General features: G+C 40.8%; 2 protein-coding genes across 5 annotated transcripts; both read left to right on the top strand.

Annotated features, from left to right (window-relative positions):
* The first annotated feature begins 9,406 nt into the window (after window positions 1–9,406).
* Window positions 9,407–11,637, top strand: LOC110891858. 4 transcript variants are annotated; one of them, XM_035979178.1, is made up of 4 exons: window positions 9,407–9,818; window positions 9,900–10,213; window positions 10,283–10,377; window positions 11,497–11,637. In XM_035979178.1, exons 1-4 carry the CDS (start codon window positions 9,765–9,767, stop codon window positions 11,505–11,507), a joined length of 474 nt encoding a protein of 157 aa, XP_035835071.1. In that variant the 5' UTR covers window positions 9,407–9,764; the 3' UTR covers window positions 11,508–11,637. The 4 variants fall into 4 exon arrangements, with proteins under 4 accessions (XP_035835071.1, XP_035835070.1, XP_021995070.1 ...); XM_035979177.1 differs by having other exon boundaries at window positions 9,900–10,377; window positions 11,497–11,633; XM_022139378.2 differs by lacking the exon at window positions 11,497–11,637 and having other exon boundaries at window positions 10,283–10,553.
* Window positions 11,638–16,651: 5,014 nt separating this feature from the next.
* Window positions 16,652–21,037, top strand: LOC110889812 (KIN14B-interacting protein At4g14310). Its single transcript, XM_022137375.2, has 3 exons — window positions 16,652–18,485; window positions 19,119–19,729; window positions 20,345–21,037. Exons 1-3 carry the CDS (start codon window positions 16,797–16,799, stop codon window positions 20,877–20,879), a joined length of 2,835 nt encoding a protein of 944 aa, XP_021993067.1. The 5' UTR covers window positions 16,652–16,796; the 3' UTR covers window positions 20,880–21,037.
* Window positions 21,038–21,972: the final 935 nt, after the last annotated feature.

Here is a 21,972-nt window from a genome sequence, read left to right on the forward strand (position 1 = left end):
TGCTAGCGCCTCCTCCTCTACTTTCGTTCAAGGTCTCCCTTTTGCTCTCGAACCGCTTTTTGGCGCGGTTTCGGGTACGTTTTCAACCTTCCTTCCCTTCCCCTTGTTTTTTTTTTTGCGCGTGAGCTCTTGCGGTGGCGATTCGGGGACGACTTCTTCATCATCATCGTCAAGTTGAACCGGGGGTTGCGGTTGGGAAGTTGGCGGTTGCTATGACAACCCTCAAAATCCTATGTATTCCGTACAATTTATTATTGTTAATTAAAGTGTTTGACGACTGTGTGGAATTACTTAACTGCTCTCTGATTACTGTGATATACTTGCACGTGTTTGTTAACGTACTTGGCTTGTGCAGAAAACTTGACTAAATGGTCCTGAATATTTTCCTATGTGTTAGGAATTAATTGTGTTACAAAAATATATATAATAGACACTTTACGGAATAATTAAACACTTTAACGAAACGGTATTTAACCGAACAACCGGACATTACCCGGGACACTAAATTTTTGTCCAGTACATTGTTTAATTATTTCTTGGCTAGTTATGATGCCCGTACACCATAACACCCACTAAATATCTAGTAACTAATCCAAGTAAACATACACTTGGTTTCTAACTAATAAGTAACCATCTAGTTACAATTTTTCAATTTACCCCCCCCCCCCCCCCCGTAGTCTAATCGGCCATACCCTCACACCATACTCCCCAAGATTTGTTTTATTATTTTAATAGATTTTGCTTGATCTAGTGAACAAGATATTGGACAAGATCTTTATAAGGATGGCCTAAGATCACTACATCATTTCATTCTTACACCACTCAACTTCACACCGTCTCTCTCATCTCTCCCTCTCCCCTCTCGGCTCACTAGAACCGCCACGACCACCACTCTATCACCATCATCTTCATCCATTTCCAAACTCCATTCATGTGTTAGAAGGTGCACAACGAAACTTGGTGCTCTCGGAAGTTGAAGGACCTTCTCTATTCGCTATTAACCATCACTTTTCTGCACTTGAACTTCCCTAGCCTTGAGCTAGTGGTAAGAACTTGGATCCACTCATTCTGTATGTTATTTAAGTGGTTAATAAATGTTAGAATGATAAAAAGTTAAGAAACTTTAAAGCTCATGAACAAGTCTTGAACATAATGTGTTAAAGTGTGGATAAAGTGAAGTTATGTGTATAAATCATGTAGATCTTGTGTTATTATGATTCTTGGTTGATGATTTGATGTCTTGCTGATTATTATTGATGTGTGATGTTGTTGTGGTCACTAAACATAATTAACGGGATCAACCGAACACAAACTAGTAAGCTAGAGACCAAAAACAGCAATCTGTCCATACTTTACAGTCAACTTCAGTTGGCTGTAAACAGGTCATAAACGCTACGAAAAACTGATATTTTGACTCTAAAATATTTCATTATGAAATACGGTTCTAGTGGCACCGGAATCGTAATTTTGGACTTCGTTTACTATTTTTAAAGTGTTAATTTGTAACCGCAACTTAAGCTGAATTTTGACAGCAATAAATGGGTGTTATATTTTCGGTCATAACCTGAGTTTTGTGATGAATCGGATCATGAAATTTTTACAGTAGATGACAAACGATGCATGTTGTGTGATAGATATGTGTAGGAACTTTGTGTCCTATTTGAAAGCCACTAAATGACTAACTGGTAAATTATATTAGGACGTGATTGACCGACCTTGATTGTTAGCTATATTTGAGAATCTAACCGAGCAAACCGAGGTGAGTTCACACACTTTCTAAGGCATGGGATTCCCGGTGGTTTGGGAATGGGTTAAAGAATTAAAACGGAATCTACATATCCTACTTAGGTAGGATATGTACGGCCATCCTCCTCGGGTAGGATGCCAGTATTAATCCTGCGTATTCTCTTTGGGAGAACTACGTACGTTCGTCCTCCTTGTGTAGGACAACAACCTTAAACTTACTAGACAAAACTCTATCATAAGTCCCTCATTTTATATCGACTTAATCGCCGAGGCCAATGGCGAGCGGGTCATTAGTTAATAGCGCTATTAGGTTTAACAAACCTCACACCGTGCCAGTCGGACGGGCGTGTACTAATGGACTATGGCAAACCATCAGTGATGATAGACACTGATGTAGGGCACAACTTACTTGCGTAGTAGTCGATATCATACGGTCTAGTGGTTCACATGGGGAAGCCCCCACTAATCATGAACAGGGTATGGGTAATAAAGAATGAACTGGTTAAACTTTCTTTCAACTACGGGGTAACCCCCACGGCAATTACGCCAACGAAAGACAAACCACGTTTTCGGAAAACAACTTAAAAACTAAACAACCAAACGTGAACTCACTCAACTTTGTTGTTGACTCGTTGTTACATGCCTTACAGGTCGTTAAATGCTTGGAGCTTGCATATGGAGGTGGTCGTTGTGGGATGCGAACTGATATGTCCCGTATTTAATAAATAAACTTTATGAACTTATTAAACCTACGTTTTGGACTATAAACTTATGAACTATGGACTATGTTTTGAACTTATGTTTTATGCTTCCGCTGTTAAACTAAAATCGGTTTAATTTCTTTTGGTCACCAATCGTATTGTGTTTGGTTTTATTTACTTAATTATGTTGTTCGATATGATTGGTGGCTCGATCCTGGTCACGTCACGCCTCCAAGCGGTGGTACTCCGCATGGTGGATTTTGGGGGTGTGACAGATTGGTATCAGAGCCATTGGTTATAGTGAACTTGGTTTTTAAAAGGGAAAGTTTTTTATAAAAGCCAGACTATAACCAGTACAGTGCTCAACGATCCACAACGACGCTACGCTCCACGTCCAAGACTCCACGCCATAAGTGGTATGATTTATGTTATATTGTCGGTTAGATAGTTCTCACTGTGCATTAGATAATGTGGTAGTTGCTATTTGAACCTTGTGTGCTTACTCTCTATTGTCATCCCACACTTACGCACTTTGGCGACACTTTCCTCACTTACGTTGCTTCGTTATGAAGATCATGAACGGACGCGGAGGACGTATCAACCTAACTCAAGCCTAGCTGACGGCTTTGATCAACGAACGAGTTGCTGAGGCACTCGCAGTTGTTCCTGCAGGAGGTATAACCTGCCATATCAACCCATCTTAGGACGTTTAGATCCCACCTTCGTGAACCAACTCTTGTGCTTAACCTTGTCCTTTATTATCGCACCACAGGTCAACATGCCCAACCTCCAGTTCCTTCGATCAACAACCGATATAACGAAATGCTAACAACCACACCGCGATTTCCACCAATCACAAGATTACCCCCTCATTACCTTGTTGGGTAGTTAATTATCTTATTTTGATCTACACCCTCGTATACCCAACGTAGCAAGCGGATGCCTCCTAATGATGGGATAGTCTTTGGGACATTCGAGGACGGCGATACGGATTACTCAACTTACATACAGACACGACAAGCTACACATTTACCTCACCCCTTTTCCCCCTTACACTACAAGAGTCGCACTTTGATCCTACGATGGTTTATCATAATTATGTGAAATCTTTTCGCTAGCCTTTGTACCGACCTATGCTTAATGCAATGCCTAATTTCTACTATTGACATACACAGAACCATCATTCCTTTACCACAGTGACGCTAGACACTAATGCGAACTCACTCTAGATTAGAGGATTTGGAAGGCTTGAATTTCTATCATTGGTGATCACTTATTGAAACCTTGAGTGTGATGGTGTGTTTATACTCTCTTGAACGCGTTTTCGCGTCCTTTCTTTGGAACCTCACGATTACACGAATGTATTTTTAAATTCATTCACACGACCTAAGGAAACTCCTCCAAACTTGATTGCTTATCGACTTGATAAATTGAAAACTCATCTAAGCTTGTGGATCTAGGTGAATTATTCCTCCTTCGCATGTGGGTGATACAAGGAACGACCCCAACGTTGTGATGGGTAAGTTTCTTCTGGATGATTTCTTTGTTACTGTTTTATTTGATTCGGGTGCCGATACTATCTACGTGTCCTTAAAAGTTAGCCAAATGCTTAAGCGCACTCCAACACTTTTGAACACCAAGCACACAGTAGAAATAGCAAATGGTAAAAGTCTTGAAGCCACACACATAGTTAAGGGCTGTAACCTCGTCCTAGCTGGTCAGAACTTCTCCATCGATCTTATTCCTATCGTTCTGGGTAGTTTCGACGTTGTCATTGGAATGGATTGGTTATCTCGACACCAAGCGGAGATTATTTGCAAGGAGAAAATCGTCCGTATCCCTCGTTCTGGTAAAGAATCGCTCGTGATTCGTGGCGACAAGAGTGGTGCTGTTGTAGGCATCATCTCTTTCCTTAAAGCCCAGAAGTGTTTACGAAAGGGCCACACCGCTATCCTAGCCCTCGTTACTAATGCATCCGCGGAAGAAAGGAAGATTGAAGACATTCCTATTGTACGCGACTTTTTCCCGAGGTATTTCCTGAGGAATTACCTGGCTTTCCGCCTCATCGACAAGTCGAGTTTCAAATCGAGCTAGCTCCTGGAGTAGCACCAATAGCTCGTGCGCCTTATCGACTTGCTCCATCAGAACTCGAAGAACTGTCTACGCAACTACAAGAACTTCTGGAAAAAAGGGTTTTATACGTCCTAGCTCTTCGCCCTGGGGAGCTCCAGTCTTGTTCGTAAAGAAGAAAGACGGTACCTTCAGGATGTGTATTGACTACCGCGAACTCAACAAGGTGACCGTGAAGAATCGTTATCCTCTTCCATGCATTGATGACTTGTTCGACCAGTTGCAAGGGTCGAGCTTCTATTCTAAGATTGACCTAAGGTCAGGCTACCATCAGCTGAGAGTCCGAGAGGAGGACGCCTCCAAAACAGCATTCAGGACTCGTTACGGCCGTTATGAGTTTCTGGTTATGCCTTTCGGATTGACGAATGCACCTGCAGTCTTCATGGACCTCATGAACCGAGTGTGCAAGCCTTACTTGGATAAATTTGTCATAGTCTTCATCGACGACATCCTGATCTATTCTAAGAGTCAGGAGGAACACGAGCAACACCTGAGGCTTATTCTAGAACTACTTCGTAAAGAGCAGCTGTATGCCAAGTTTTCGAAGTGTGACTTCTGGTTTCGCGAAGTCCATTTTCTGGGCCATGTGGTAAACAAGGATGGGATTCATGTTGATCCATCCAAGGTTGATGCGATCAAGAACTGGCCTGCACCCCGTACACCAACAGAAATCCGCCAATTCTTGGGTTTGGCAGGATATTACAGAAGGTTTATCAAGGATTTCTCAAAGATTGCGCAACCTCTCACTTCACTGACTCAGAAAGGTGTCACTTATCATTGGGGTGATGCATAGGAGTTCGCATTTCAGCACTTGAAAGATAGACTCTGTAGCGCACCTATCCTCTCATTGCCTGAAGGCACAAATGATTTTGTGGTTTACTGCGATGCTTCCATCCAAGGACTTGGTTGCGTGTTGATGCAACGTGACAAGGTCATTGCCTACGCATCACGCCAACTTAAAGTTCACGAAAGGAACTACACTACCCATGATCTGGAATTGGGAGCAGTTGTTTTCGCGCTTAAGATATGGAGACATTACCTGTACGGTACCAAGTGCACCATTTACACCGATCACAGGAGTCTCGAGCATATCTTCAAGCAAAAGGAATTGAATATGCGACAACGCCGATTGGTCGAGCTCTTGAACGATTACGAATGCGCTATCAAGTATCATCCGGGCAAAGCCAATGTTGTGGCCGACGCCCTCAGCCAAAAGGATGCTATACATAGGCGTGTATGTGCGTTGCAGCTTACCATCCAATCCAACCTTCCCGCTCAGATTCGCGATGCTCAGGTTGAAGCATTGAAACAGAGAACATCAGGGCTGAGTCCTTACAAGGGTCGAGGCAACGACTAGAACAAAAAGAAAACGGCGCCTACTATGTTAACGGACGCATCTGGGTTCCACTTTATGGAGACTTATGTGAGCTTGTGATGGATGAAGCACATAAGTCTCGTTATTTAGTACATCCTGGTTCGGATAAGATGTACCACGACCTAAAAACTACATACTGGTGGCCTGGTATGAAAGCCAGCATAGCGACCTACGTCAGTAAATGCTTGACTTGTGCCAGGGTCAAGGTCGAATACCAGAAACCATCAGGCCCACTCCAACAACCAGAGATACCTAAACGGAAATGGGAGCAAATTTCCATGGATTTCGTTACTGGCCTGCCCAGATCTCAACGCGGAAACGATACCATCTGGGTGATCGTAGATCGACTGACCAAGTCTGCACATTTTCTGCCTATCAAAGAAACGGATAAGTTTTCTACTCTAGCAGACATCTACTTAAAAGAAGTGGTATCAAGGCACGGAGTGCCAACCTCCATCATTTCTGATCGTGACGCTCGTTTTACCTTTGAACTGTGGCAAGCTATGCATAAGTCTTTTGGCTGCGGATGGGCAATCTGAACGCACCATCCAAACCCTTGAAGACATGCTTAGGGCATGTGTAATCGATTTTGGTAATGGCTGGGAAAAGCACCTCCCGCTAGTGGAGTTTTCGTATAACAACAGCTACCACACCAGCATTCAGGCCGCTCCATTCGAGGCATTATACGGATGTAAATGCCGATCACCTCTTTGTTGGGCAGAAGTTGGTGACAGTCAAATCACTGGTCCAGAACTCGTAGTAGATACAACCGAGAAGATTGCTCAGATACGACAACGCATGGCGGCAACTCGTGACCGTCAGAAAAGCTACGCCGATAAGCGAAGAAAGCCACTCGAGTTCCAGGTTGGGGATCGAGTGCTGCTCAAAGTCTCACCTTGGAAAGGTGTAGTCCGATTTGGCAAACGGGGCAAGCTCAACCTGTGACAACTCGTATTTAACCGTTTCTTGTATTATGTGTTAACTGTATGAACTATTGGTGATTTCGTGATAATGTTACATGTTACGTGAATGTTTTGCATTATGTGTTTATATCACACGAACCGCACAACTCCCACTTGATTCCATTAACCCTTTCGGCCCTACACGACTCGAGACCTCAAGGACGGCCCATTGAGGGTTTCGGCTCACTACACTTGGACTCGGCCTGCTCCCTTTAGCTCGGTTATATGTTTATACTTACACACACTATTAGGGTTTCTACTTCTCACAACTTCGCAACCAAGAACACACACAAACACTCAACTCTCTCGACCGACTCGGAACCAAGGCAGCCGAATAAACCTTCTCATCCTTACTGTTGGATTCGGATCACCCTTTATCTTTCGGTTAGTAGTTTGTTAACCTGTTAATACTTGATACCGAATATTGTAGTTGTAATATTGATTGATGATATTTTTATTTTTACTTGATTCGTATGTTGTATGAATACGTGATGTCCGGATGGAAGGTTACTGTTTTGCCATTGTTCTTGTTATTAATCAGTTCGTATATATGATTGTAACCGGCTGTGATGTTTATGAGTGGTGATTATGATTTAGGTTGCATGTTAGTCCATAAATTGATTAATCACATGAAACCGATGATAGGGTCTACATGTGGGTAAACAATTGTTCTTGATGATGATTATGAACATGCTTGAATATGGATTAATTGTTGATTTGATCTGTTTGCGAAACTGCCTAATCTGTTTGCTGATATTACGGAACTGATTGAGCTGATAATAAGGAAACTGTTACAAGCTGCTAGTCTCGACACGGGTTGCGAGTCGAGAACCCTTAGTCTCGACTCGAGACCACCTTACCAACACAAGCAGCACAAACCGAGACCACGGTTGCGGGTCCGGTTGCGACTCGAGACCGTGTAGTCTCGACTTGACCATGACCACTCGAGACCTCCTTGTTGCGACTCGAGACCTCGAAACCAGTACAACTCGAGACCGCTTAGTCTCGACTCGAGATCGTTGGTCTCGACTCGAGACCGTGAACACTTGCACATTATTATTGGACTTGCACTGTCACGAGCCCAACCGATTGGGCCGGATACTTGGACTTGTTTACGTGATTGCTATTGGACTGCTATGAATACTTGTGTATGCCATGATTATATTTGCCACAATACGTGTAGAACCTATGTGCTATATTCGAATACGAACCTGACTTGTATGATAACCATGCTAGGACGTGGTTGATCACCCTATAGCCTACTCGAACTTTCTGTGTATCTGCCGAGCAAACCAAGGTGAGTTCACACAGCCAAGGCATGGGTTCCCGGGTGGGAATGGGATTGGATGACTTATTGTATATACTCGGATGATAGAACCTAACGACAAGATACGGCTAGACTAGTACCACTTATTGAACTGATCTTCGCACACCTGCCAAGGGTTGGCCGCGATATTATGACTGACTTCGCATACCTGCCTTAGGAAGGCCGCGAACTAAATTTACTAATCTTCGCACACCTGCCTGGGGGCCGCGATACGAATAAACCTAGTCTAGAATACGTGGGAAAAACATCCCCTAATATCTTCGCATACCTGCCTGGGAGGCCGCGATGGAAACTAATACGATACATGACTTAACGAATGAACATAATGCTACTCATACTGTTACAATTACTGAACTATACTCTGTGAACTCGCTCAACTAGTTGTTGACTCTCTGCTGCATGCCTTGCAGGACCTTAGGTACTTATGGAGCTTGCACAGGGAGGAGCATGTGACAACCGGTACTTAACGGCTTCTAATTATGCGATTAACAAACGTTTAAGCCGATAATAAGTAGTGTTTAAGGCACGAGTTAACTTAATTAGGCTCTTGGAATGCCTCGGAACGCCTATCTAACTTTACAGTGTGCACATGTGGATTTGTGAGAAAACTACTGATCGTTAAGCGATAACGAACTGTCACCGTACAAAATACTAACAATGCTGACAAATACAATTTTTGTAAATATATTTTATATATAAGGATTTCGTTTTGCGAAATTTCAATGCTTTCGAACGACACAAAATGCAAACGTGAACGAAAACGCGACTTCAGGAACGCACCGACAACGAAATGGAAGCATCGGATACACGTATTAACTGAAAAACTAAAATCTCACCATATATTTAGCTTCGTAATTAGATTTTAATATTCTTAGTCAAAAACGGATCGAAAAACGCATTTAAACGACAATCGATGCATTCTATGTAATTTTTAACGCGACCGACGATCAATCGCGACAAACAACGATTATTGATACCACTTTACATATTTATAAACTCGAAACTTTATTTTACGACGTTTTACAAAGTTTGGGTTTCGAAAACGGGCTTAGGAGTGTATCGGGCCTCTCAAAACATGGGTAACGGGCTTGTGGGCCCTGGGCCCAAGCCCACTTAACAACCAACTATAAAAACCATGTTATAAGTTGCAAACCCTTATTTCCCCAAACAAACTCAGCCGACACCCTCTAGTTCTTTCCCTCTCTGCATTTCATCTTGGAGAAACCCTTGTCTCCCTCACAAAACCTCAACTCCATTCCACCTTCACCCTCTCATCTATCTAAACTCAGATAACCGGAGTGAGTTCCGGCGGCCGCACCCCATCGCCGATGATCGGCTGGACTCACACACTCACCCACCGTCCTCCTCCTCCTTAACACCCCAACTCCCACCGGTCACCCACCCTTACCCACTGTACACGAACCCCTCAAAAATCAGGAGAGCCGCCTTGTGCGGCGGCGAGTTCAGAGTTCGAGGGGAGAGAGAGAGAGAGAGAGAGAGAAAGGCACTGGCGGTGGTTGACGATGGCTAGAAGCCGTTTGATTTCCGATGACCAGTTACGGCTCCGACAAACACTGGTAAACGCCCCTATCTCTTTTCTTTTCCGATCGACAAAACCTTGTGTTTAAGGACTTCCGCCCTGTTTCTTTTCTTTTAAGGTTTTTCGGGATATGATGATGGTGGTAAACGACGGTGGAGGTGGCCGACGACAAGGGAGGCAGCTGGCGCCGGAGATACCGGCGGCGGCGGTGACAGTGGTGGTGACGAGATTCCCGGTGACGGCAAGGGTGGTGATCATGTACTGGCTCGGTTCAGATTTTGGATGTCTTCGAGTCAGAATGCGGCTCAGAATCGGGGTTTCGGGTCAAACCCGGTTGACTCGGTCAACACCCGAGTCAACTCGGGTCAACAGACGGTCAACTGTTAGTCAACATGTCAACAGCTGGTCAACGCCAGTCAAACATCATCTCGGGTCAGTTTTGAGTATGCGGTTTACTTTTGGTTTGGTCTCGATTCACCTCAAGTTTGTTCGGTTCGACAGGTTCGGATTCAATTCAAAACGGGTCAGAAAGTCAACAAAAGTCAACTCTGGTCAACCAGTCAACTGTCGGGTCAACTGGTCAAGCGCAAGACGCGGTAAAGTTAATAACGCGGAAATTAGTTTGGATTGATAGTTTGTATATTTTTAGTCTACGCGAAACCGAGCTTGACCGATACCGTTAGTGATTAATTACGTTCTATTTTTGTCGTATTTGATAAAATTTTAGCATATATTGGTTGAATTGATTGAATATTGTTGAGTTTTGACAAAATACGACGACTTTTATTGTCGGGTTATTCCAAAAACAGAGGAAACTCTGCCCGATTTTTGTTAAAAACTTGGTTTACGAAATGTATATTGTTATAAAAACGACACTTGTTGAAAAATCTGAGTTTTTATTATAAAACACATATACGGATATACTTATTTCGGTGACTTATTATTTAACAGAATTCGAGTTTTATTATAAAGATATCTTTAATTTGGCGGCGATTTACGAAACACGTTGAAACTAGAACACTTTTATAGAATAACTATAATTAGCTACTATACTTATCCCGACTAACGAAAACTATATATATTTATTTCAAACGTTTAAAACTCGAAAACCTTTTACGAGATAAATATTATTCGTAATAATTTTCAAATAACAAAGACGCGGAATTTCCTTTCTAAAACAAGTATAATTAGTTATGTTTATTTCGAACATCGATAATCCGAGCGTCTTTATAAAATAAGTATAATAGTTTATATTTATTTCAAATACCGTGAATTCGAATATTTATTTCACACGTCAAGTTTTAGAATATATATATATATATGTATGTATGTATATATATGTATATTTACTTATTACCATCCTACGAAAACTACAACGGTATTTTATCGTATCACATACGACATTTCGAATACGCACCATTTCATCTACGTTTTTATTCGCGATGACTAACATGACTTCGTAAATATTTATATTTATTCATGTAAATATATATATGTATATATATATTCTAAATCACTCGGAAAGCTAAGTTGTTTCTGAGACTTAGCGTTACCCCAACCTAAGTGGATCAATTAACAATAGTTTGTTTATTACAAACCAGAATAATCACACCTTTATAGAATCGTTTAGTTAACGATTCGGTAGAGCTCGGACACGTAGTTTAGCTACGTTTAATTAGAAACTTATCATTATTCCTTGATTTGGAATGCTTTAGTTGCACGCTAGCGAGCTAACATTCTTGGAATGACACCACAGAATCACGCTAAGCTAGCATTGCACAGGAATGTCAAGGTGAGTTCATAACCCCCACTTTTTACTGTTTTACATTTTTATAAATGTTTTCGGGGGTGGAAAGACATGCAAGTTTTTGCAAAAGAAAACACTATTTCGATGAACGAATACACATATTTATAAACCATGTTGCAAATGATTTTCAACGAACTTGAATGGTTTACGAACGATTTATACTAAACATACCGGTTCTACAAAACATGCATGATTTTCATGACTAGTGACGAGAATGTCCTAGTTACAACAACGGGACTGGGTTGGTCTGCGTACGAAAAACGAGACAACTCAGTGAGACCACGTCCCCCTATTCTTTCAACGTTTCGGTTAACAACTTTCGGGGAAAAATACATGTCAAACTTAGGTATGATTAAGTTATGGAATGAACTCTTAGATCATGTGAGCATAGGCTGTAACTGAGGTGCCATTAATCATTTTGAGGACCAAGGAACAAAGGTTAGATCTAATGGGTACGGGCGAGCCCCACTCACGGTCCATGGGTGACCACTTAGAGTGCTGTTGTGTCCCAGTCGAGGTGATTCGACACTAAAAATTTGCCTACGCGGGTTGAGTACCTCCTATGTCGTCGCATATATTAATGTCCTCGCGAAACATTAATGATCAACATGTTCATAGACGCTTTACATACCAACTTGCAACACTATAACTTACAAATGTTTTTAATATTCATTTGACGCAAACTAATAATACATGTATTTACAAACTTTGATAATGTTTTCAACTTATGTACAAGTAAGAGGACGTGTTGGTCCTGCTTACAAATACTTTTTTGGGCTCGACCCATTCTCTCACGTGCAATGCACGAAGACTCTTATGGGCTAGACCCACAGTTTTCATATAACATGCCAAGAAACTGATTTTACTAAATTTTCTCCATAGCTTTTAAACCGATACACAAAAAGATTTGTTTAAATCTTTTCAAAACAAACTATGAACTCGCTCAACTTTATGTTGATTTTTCGCATGTTCTTTCTCAGGTCACAATTTCATACTATGGAACGGTTGGAATAGGAGAACCCACGGGATTTCGAGTACTTAGCGGGTGTTCATTGTTTAGAAGTCTTAGCTTTTTGCTTCCGCTGTGCAATGAAGATACCGGTCCAGTCACGCCAGCTCTGATATTTCGGGGTGTGACAGAGCAGGTCGTTGTGGGTATGGAACGTGAATGCTTATTAAACGTTTATGACATTACACACTTAATACTTATGTTTGGGTTTTTACATTTATGCTTCCGCTACACTTGATTATGTTGGTTTTGATAAACACCTTTCGTATTGATGGATAACTATTATTACTTATTTACATGTTCAATATGATTGGTGGCTTGATCCTGGTCATGTCACGCCTCCAAGCGGTGGTACTCCGCGGGTAGATTTTGGGGGTGTGACACAACCCGCGATACGTTGGACCCTTCGAAATCATCGAGAGAATTGGCAAGGTCGCCTACAGGTTGAATCTACCTGAAGAACTCAGCGGAGTTCACAATGTTTTCCACGTATCAAATCTAAAGAAGTGTTTGTCAGATGAGACCCTCATAGTTCCTCTCAAAGAGCTCACAATCGATGACAAGCTGCAATTCGTCGAGGAACCAGTAGAGATTACGGGTCAAGACGTTAAGATTCTCAAGCACACCAGAATACCTCTGGTCCGAGTTCGTTGGAATTCCCGTCGTGGCCCAGAGTATACCTGGGAACGAGAAGACCAAATGAAACTCAATTATCCCCAGTTGTTTAAGAAAAACACAACCACTACTGAGGCTGAAGCTACTGCAGAATTTCAGGACGAAATTCCAAATCAACGGGGGGATGATGTGACACCCCAAGAAAATCAGGAAAACAACACAACTTAGCTAGCTTCCTCAGTAACCACGCACTAAATTTCGGGACGAAATTCTCTTAACAGGGGGAGAATGTGACAACCCTCAAAATCCTATGTATTCCGTACAATTTATTATTGTTAATTAAAGTGTTTGACGACTGTGTGGAATTACTTAACTGCTCTCTGATTACTGTGATATACTTGCACGTGTTTGTTAACGTACTTGGCTTGTGCAGAAAACTTGACTAAATGGTCCTGAATATTTTCCTATGTGTTAGGAATTAATTGTGTTACAAAAATATATATAATAGACACTTTACGGAATAATTAAACACTTTAACGAAACGGTATTTAACCGAACAACCGGACATTACCCGGGACACTAAAATTTTGTCCAGTACATTGTTTAATTATTTCTTGGCTAGTTATGATGCCCGTACACCATAACACCCACTAAATATCTAGTAACTAATTCAAGTAAACATACACTTGGTTTCTAACTAATAAGTAACCATCTAGTTACAATTTTTCAATTTACCCCCCCTAGTCTAATCGGCCATACCCTCACACCATACTCCCCAATATTTGTTTTATTATTTTAATAGATTTTGCTTGATCTAGTGAACAAGATATTGGACAAGATCTTTATAAGGATGGCCTAAGATCACTACATCATTTCATTCTTACACCACTCAACTTCACACCATCTCTCTCATCTCTCCCTCTCCCCTCTCGGCTCACTAGAACCGCCACCACCACCACCACTCTATCACCATCATCTTCATCCATTTCCAAACTCCATTCATGTGTTAGAAGGTGCACAATGAAACTTGGTGCTCTCGGAAGTTGAAGGACCTTCTCTATTCGCTATTAACCATCACTTTTCTGCACTCGAACTTCCCTAGCCTTGAGCTAGTGGTAAGAACTTGGATCCACTCATTCTTTATGTTATTTAAGTGGTTAATAAATGTTAGAATGATAAAAAGTTAAGAAACTTTAAAGCTCATGAACAAGTCTTGAACATAATGTGTTAAAGTGTGGATAAAGAGAAGTTATGTGTATAAATCATGTAGATCTTGTGTTATTATGATTCTTGGTTGATGATTTGATGTCTTGCTGATTATTATTGATGTGTGATGTTGTTGTGGTCACTAAACATAATTAACGGGATCAACCGAACACAAACTAGTAAGCTAGAGACCAAAACAGCAATCTGTCCATACTTTACAGCCAACTTCAGTTGGCTTTAAACAGGTCATAAACGCTACGAAAAACTGATATTTTGACTCTAAAATATTTCATTATGAAATACGGTTCTAATGGCACCGGAATCGTAATTTTGGACTTCGTTTACTATTTTTAAAGTGTTAATTTGTAACCGCAACTTAAGCTGAATTTTGACAGCAATAAATGGGTGTTATATTTTCGGTCATAACCTGAGTTTTGTGATGAATCGGATCATGAAATTTTTACAGTAGATGACAAACGATGCATGTTGTGTGATAGATATGTGTAGGAACTTTGTGTTCTATTTGAAAGCCACTAAATGACTAACTGGTAAATTATATTAGGACGTGATTGACCGACCTTGACTGTTAGCTATATTTGAGAATCTAACCGAGCAAACCGAGGTGAGTTCACACACTTTCTAAGGCATGGGATTCCCGGTGGTTTGGGAATGGGTTAAAGAATTAAAACGGAATCTACATATCCTACTTAGGTAGGATATGTACGGCCATCCTCCTCGGGTAGGATGCCAGTATTAATCCTGCGTATTCTCTTTGGGAGAACTACGTACGTTCGTCCTCCTTGTGTAGGACAACAACCTTAAACTTACTAGACAAAACTCTATCATAAGTCCCTCATTTTATATCGACTTAATCGCCGAGGCCAATGGCGAGCGGGTCATTAGTTAATAGCGCTATTAGGTTTAACAAACCTCACACCGTGCCAGTCGGACGGGCGTGTACTAATGGACTATGGCAAACCATCAGTGATGATAGACACTGATGTAGGGCACAACTTACTTGCGTAGTAGTCGATATCATACGGTCTAGTGGTTCACATGGGGAAGCCCCCACTAATCATGAACAGGGTATGGGTAATAAAGAATGAATTGGTTAAACTTTCTTTCAACTACGGGGTAACCCCCACGGCAATTACGCCAACGAAAGACAAACCACGTTTTCGGAAAACAACTTAAAAACTAAACAACCAAACGTGAACTCACTCAACTTTGTTGTTGACTCGTTGTTACATGCCTTACAGGTCGTTAAATGTTGGAGCTTGCATATGGAGGTGGTCGTTGTGGGATGCGAACTGATATGTCCCGTATTTAATAAATAAAATTTATGAACTTATTAAACCTACGTTTTGGACTATAAACTTATGAACTATGGACTATGTTTTGAACTTATGTTTTATGCTTCCGCTGTTAAACTAAAATCGGTTTACTTTCTTTTGGTCACCAATCGTATTGTGTTTGGTTTTATTTACTTAATTATGTTGTTCGATATGATTGGTGGCTCGATCCTGGTCACGTCACGCCTCCAAGCGGTGGTACTCCGCATGGTGGATTTTGGGGGTGTGACAGTTGCGATTGGAGTTGTTCAAACGTGTTGCGTTGCATGATTTGTTGGAGTGCTTGGTATTGTTGCATTTGTTGAAGTTGAGACATTTGTGAGAAGGCGTTGGGTGTTTGTTGGAAACCCGAAAACGGAAATTGCGAAGCACCCCACGAAGGATCTATAGTCGGAGTGTAAGCGGGACTCGAAAAAAAAAATTAGGTTGGTTCGGATTGGGATTATTCGGGTTGGGGTTGTTTGGGTTGAATGGATTCATGATTAGAGCAAATTGTATAAAAAATATGGAGTGCTTTTTATAAAAAAGGAAGAGAATTGGAGAAGAATGGGAGTAGAATGGGAGAGAATTGTATAAAAATGGATGAGATAGAGACATTTATTTAAATTGAAAATGTATTTTTTTTTATTAAATTAGCCGTTACCAACGGCTACATTTCAAACAAATGGGACCGGCTACCCCGGCTGTGGGGTGCCGGTTGTGCCGAGCCGAGCCCAGGGGGCGGTATGAGGGACCGGCGCCGGTCCTAGCCGGGCCTCAGCCGACCCCCCTACCTTTTACTCTAAACCATCTTGCATACCCCAAAAAAATAATTAAAAAAAGCCACCTCATACAACCACTTTAACAACACGTCATCATCCAAAACTGCCAAACCAGCACCCTGTACATCTAAATTTTCAAAATCCAAATCCGAACACATTTTCCCGCTCAAACTTCATCCCCTTCAAAACCCTAAAAACACAATCTTTAACACCAAAATCCACTCCGAATCCTTCACAAAATTTTCAATAAACCACTCAATCCACAATGTCATCATCCGCCGTACGCCGGCCAAAACAATCCACCGTCACCGCCACCGTCGCACCACCAAAAACCACCACCAATCCACCACCAAAAACACACAGAAGCACAACTCCGGTATCCGAACGAATCATCTGCCGAAACAGAACTTCCGTGAACATTCCCGCCGGAAAAGAAAATGGTAACGGTAGCAGTTGCAGATCGACTTCGAGGATTCGTGCTGCTGCTGCGGCTAAGCCTGCGAAGCCGATTGTGCCTGCGATGGCTCGAGCCGAGAAGGATGGAGCCGAGCCGCGAGCCAGGTGGTCGAGTAATATGTCTGCAAAAGGTAGAAGCTCTAGTCCTTGTGATTTTAATAATAATATTGTGGCTGAGATTCGTAAAACTAGGGTTTCTAGGGTTTCGGTTGATCGAAATGAGAGAACTCAAAGAAGTGTTAGTGTTGATAGGTCTGCTAGGGTTTCTAGGGTTTCAAAGTTGCCTGATTGTAAATCTGGTTCTGAGAATAAAAACAGTGAGATTCTGAAAGAATTGAAGCCAAAACCGTTGAAAATTCAAAATGCTAGGGTTTCAATAGGTTCAACTAGAAATGACAGTGAAAATGAGATTGTTTCGCATGCGGAGAGTTTGATCGCGGTCGAATCTAATCCGGATTCGGTTATGAAAGTTTCGGAAAGTGTTAAACTGTTTGAGAAGTTTAAGTCGAAATCTGGTGGTTTGAAGTCTAGTAATGTGGTTGAAACCGAAGAGAATGATGCTCGTTTGAGCATTGGTAAGTTAAGTAGAGGGAGTGGTTCAGATGGTGTGAAAGAGAAGGGGGGAAGTGAAGATGTTACAAGTTTACGATCGAGTGTGAAGTATCCGAGTAAACTACATGGGAAGCTTGCGTTTTTAGAAGAGAAAGTGAAGAGGATAGCGTCTGATATTAAGAGGACAAAGGAAATGCTGGATTTGAATAATCCAGATGCATCGAAAGTGATGCTTTCGGATATTCAAGAAACTGTCGCGGGGATCGAGAAGGCGATGGGTGATGTTGTGAGCGGTGGAAGCGGTGAGGAGAAAAAGGGTGAAAGTCTGCAGGTTTCTGCGACAAAAAAGAATAGTCCGATTAAGGAGCCGAGTGATAGAAAAAGTTCAGCGAAAGGATTGAATACTGATGAACTAGAAGCAAGGTTCTTTCCTCACCATAAGTTACTCAGAGACCGGTCAACACTAAAAGCACCTGCCGGGACCCACGAAGCTATCAAAACAGAGGCTGGTTTAGCTGTTACTGAAACAAAACCAGAGGGTAAACTGTCAAGTACGGTTGATGAGAAATGTATAGCACCTTTGATACCAGACTCATTGAGTAAAGGGGAGTCAAAAGTTACAGTCAGGGGTGGTTCGGAGATATGTGAAGTTCAAGAAACGGATGAAAATGTAAATTCAAGAGGACGTGATTCTTCAAACACTTACATCGGAAAATGTAACGTTGAGACAATGCTCACTGCTAATGAAACACTTGAAGATTGCGATGAAGAGGAAAACAAGGCAGTTATGATCTATGTAGAGGAGATAGACGATAGTTTCAATAACCAGTTGAACGAGATCGGGCACAAGGCTTCTACTGGTGGATGGTTTGTATCAGAAGGAGAGTCGGTTTTGCTTGCTCATGATGACGGTTCATGCACGTTCTATGATGTTGCCAACTCTGAGGTACTAAATGATGATCTTTATTATATGTTAGCATGCTGCATTAGCTGTAGATGGCATATTTAAACGTGTTTTCTCTTGATAATCAAATTTTTAAACAACTTCTTGCAAATATGATTATGTTTGCATAAATAACTAGAGAATTAAAACCATAACAGGTTTTTGCCAAACAATGTGACTTCAAGTTTTAATGAACAAGTTCATCTCCACCAGATCATAGGGGTCAAGTTTTGAAGTTTTGCTAAAAGGGGAATGAGACATACAGATTGAAAGTCAGATTTTAATGCAAGCATCCTCTTAAATTCTCTTAATTTGAAACTTTTACTAGCATGGTATATAGTTGATGTAGTCATATTTAATGTATTTTCTGTAAAAGATGGACAAAAAGATGCTTGGGGCCAACCCGATTCGTTTCAACCTGTACCAAAATTACCGCAATTAGGGATGGGAATTTTTCTCAAATACATGTACCCCTACTCATACCCTTACCGGTACCCAGTTTTGTTCAAATACGGGTACTGTACCGATCCCATCCCTAACCGCAATCGGCCCCACTCGCCCATTTTGCTATCTCTAGCGTCTTTCTGTCACAATACACTATTTTATAACTTTATGCAACAACCGGGGTTATTTCAGGAGAAATCCATATACAACGCTCCAGCTGCAATTTCACCGAATCTATGGAGAGATTGTTGGGTCGTTCGCGCACCGGGTGTAGACGGTTGTTCTGGAAGATACGTTGTGGCTGCGTCTGCAGGAAACAGCATGGATTCTGGTTTTTGTTCATGGGACTTTTACACTAAAGAAGTAAAATCATTTCACATAGAAGATGGAGTCACAAACACAAGAACAGCACTTGCTCCATTACCCAACAATGTTCTAAACAGAAGACATGATTTAACAAATCTGACACCAGAAAATCGACAATGGTGGTATAAACCTTGCGGTCCGCTTATTATTTCAACGGCTAGTAACCAGAAAGGTGTTAGGATATACGATATCCGCGATGGTGAGCATATAATGAAGTGGGACGTGCAGAGTTTTGTTTTGGAAATGGATAATTCGAGCCCGTTGCAATGGAGAAACCGGGGAAAGGTGGTTTTGGCGGAGACAGAGAGTGTTTCTTTGTGGGATGTCGGGTCTCTTACCCCTGAACCGCTACTTTCGGTTTCTTCTAATGGTAAAAAGATTACAGCACTTCATGTGAATAATACTGACGCTGAGCTTGGTGGAGGAGTTCGCCAAAGGTAAATCTATAGATTTCTTTTTATGTGGTCTACTCTTCGTATTAGATCATCTAGTGTGTGTGTGTGTATAGATATGTATATGTATATAGGGCTGCAAACAAACCGAACGAACACGAACAACACCTTGTTCGTTTGTTAAGAAATATATGTGCTCACAAACTGTTCATGAACACTTACCGAACGAGATTTTACGTTCGTGTTCATTTGTTAAGGAAATGAAGGTGTTTGTGTTCGTTTGTTAATTTTAGGCAACAAACGAAAACGAACGTTGATGAACACAAATGAATACAAACAAGCGTTAATGAACAAAATATATAACACACTGACACTTATTAAATATTTTATTTGTCGGAATTCTGAAGTACTTAAATAAAATATAAAAATTAAAAACACTAATGAACTATCGAACATAAATGAACATGCTACTGAACGTTCACGAACATAGACGAACGAACACAGTCTCTGTTCATGTTCATTCATTTAACTAAATGAACGTTCGTGTTCGTTTGTTTAATAAACGAACGAACACAAACGAACTTCCAGCCGAACTTTGGTCCGTTTGCAGCCCTAGGCATATGTATATGTAATAAATGTATGTAATATTTTGCAATACAGAGTCAGTTCATCAGAAGCAGAAGGGAATGATGGTGTATTCTGCACATCAGATTCCATAAACATACTAGATTTCCGTCATCCATCAGGAATCGGTCTCAGGATTCCCAAATACGGCACCACTGCCCACTCAGTTTTCTCACGTGGTGACTCCATCTATCTCGGATGCAGCAGCTCCTCATCATCTGCTAGAAAACCCCCATCAACCGCTCAAATCCAACAGTTTTCTTTGCGCAAACAGAAGCTTTTTACCACCTACATTTTACCCGAATCTAACTCGCACCCACATTACAAGGCCATAACACAAGTTTGGGGCAACTCGGATGTAGCCATGGGTGTGTGTGGCTCAGGGTTGTTTGTGTTTGATGCATTGAAGGATGATGGGTCGAAACCGTTCACGAGTGATAATGCAAATGGTGAAACGGTTAGAGAGACTATTGGGCCGGATAACTTATACTGTCCGACGTTTGATTATATGGGATCACGAGCTCTGCTTATATCGAGAGATCGCCCTGCATATTGGAAGTACCTGTGTTAAGTATTATTGTTCATTGTTTTTTGAGTTTGTGTAATATGTATTTAAGTTGTTTTTGTTGCTGTTCCATGAAATGTTTTTACATTTCATATGTAATGTGCAAGTCTGAACTTAAGTTATTTCTATAAGTTTGTGCAATTTTGAGTTGCTTATTTGTTTTCTGATGTTGAGTCTGATATACATTTTTATGCAGGTGACAATTTGAGTGTATTTATACACAGCTTTATTTTTAATTTAGGTCAAGTTTGAATGTATAGTATACTATATACCTTTTAACCGTGTGTAGAAAACTAAAATTAACAAGACTTTTAACTTTTGGTAAAAAAACTCTATCCTGTTTTCTGTTTTCTGTTTATTAGATCTCTAAACATGTTAAAATAACGTGGAAAGTCACTAAGTCTATTTTTGCTATAAGGCTACCCGGTGTGGGATAAAGCACAAAGGAACTTTATCACGTCACGTCACCGCCACGTAAGTTTTAGAGTAAGACACCCCCTTAACATCTGGGAGGGGGGGGGGGGGGGGGCACCCAACTGATGTGGCAAGGAGTATTGCTCATTTGGTTACTCATAAATTTGTCAAAATAAGATGGCATTGTTTTTTATAAAAAAAAATTGAATGTCATTTCATCAACTTTTACTAGTTTTAAAGAGTAACATATTGTTACTTTAACTATTTTCTCACAAGTACCTACATTTTAGATAAGTTTAAAATTTTTAATATTAGCAAATTGCGTTTTTATTTTAGATAAGTTTAGAATCTATCTACTATAATAAAAGAAACCAAATTTTGTACACGTGTCATTCATTAAAGCCATCTATTTTTATAGATAATTAATATCAATTAAAAGATAATTATACAATTAAATTTAATATAAATTAAAACAATTCATATAGGAGATAATATATATAATATTTTAAAATAGAGTAAATTACAAAAATCATCCTTTATGTATGTCACTTATTGCAAACTGTGTCGTTTGCCTTCAATAATTATAGAAAACGTATTCGATGTTTGCAAACCCTTGTAAGTTATGTCCTTTAGCCCTAACTCAGTTAATTTAAATGATTTATTTATTTTATTAAACTTGTAACAC

The sequence above is a fragment of the Helianthus annuus genome, chromosome 11, assembly GCF_002127325.2.
Source record: "Helianthus annuus cultivar XRQ/B chromosome 11, HanXRQr2.0-SUNRISE, whole genome shotgun sequence".
Classification (NCBI taxonomy): domain Eukaryota; kingdom Viridiplantae; phylum Streptophyta; class Magnoliopsida; order Asterales; family Asteraceae; genus Helianthus; species Helianthus annuus.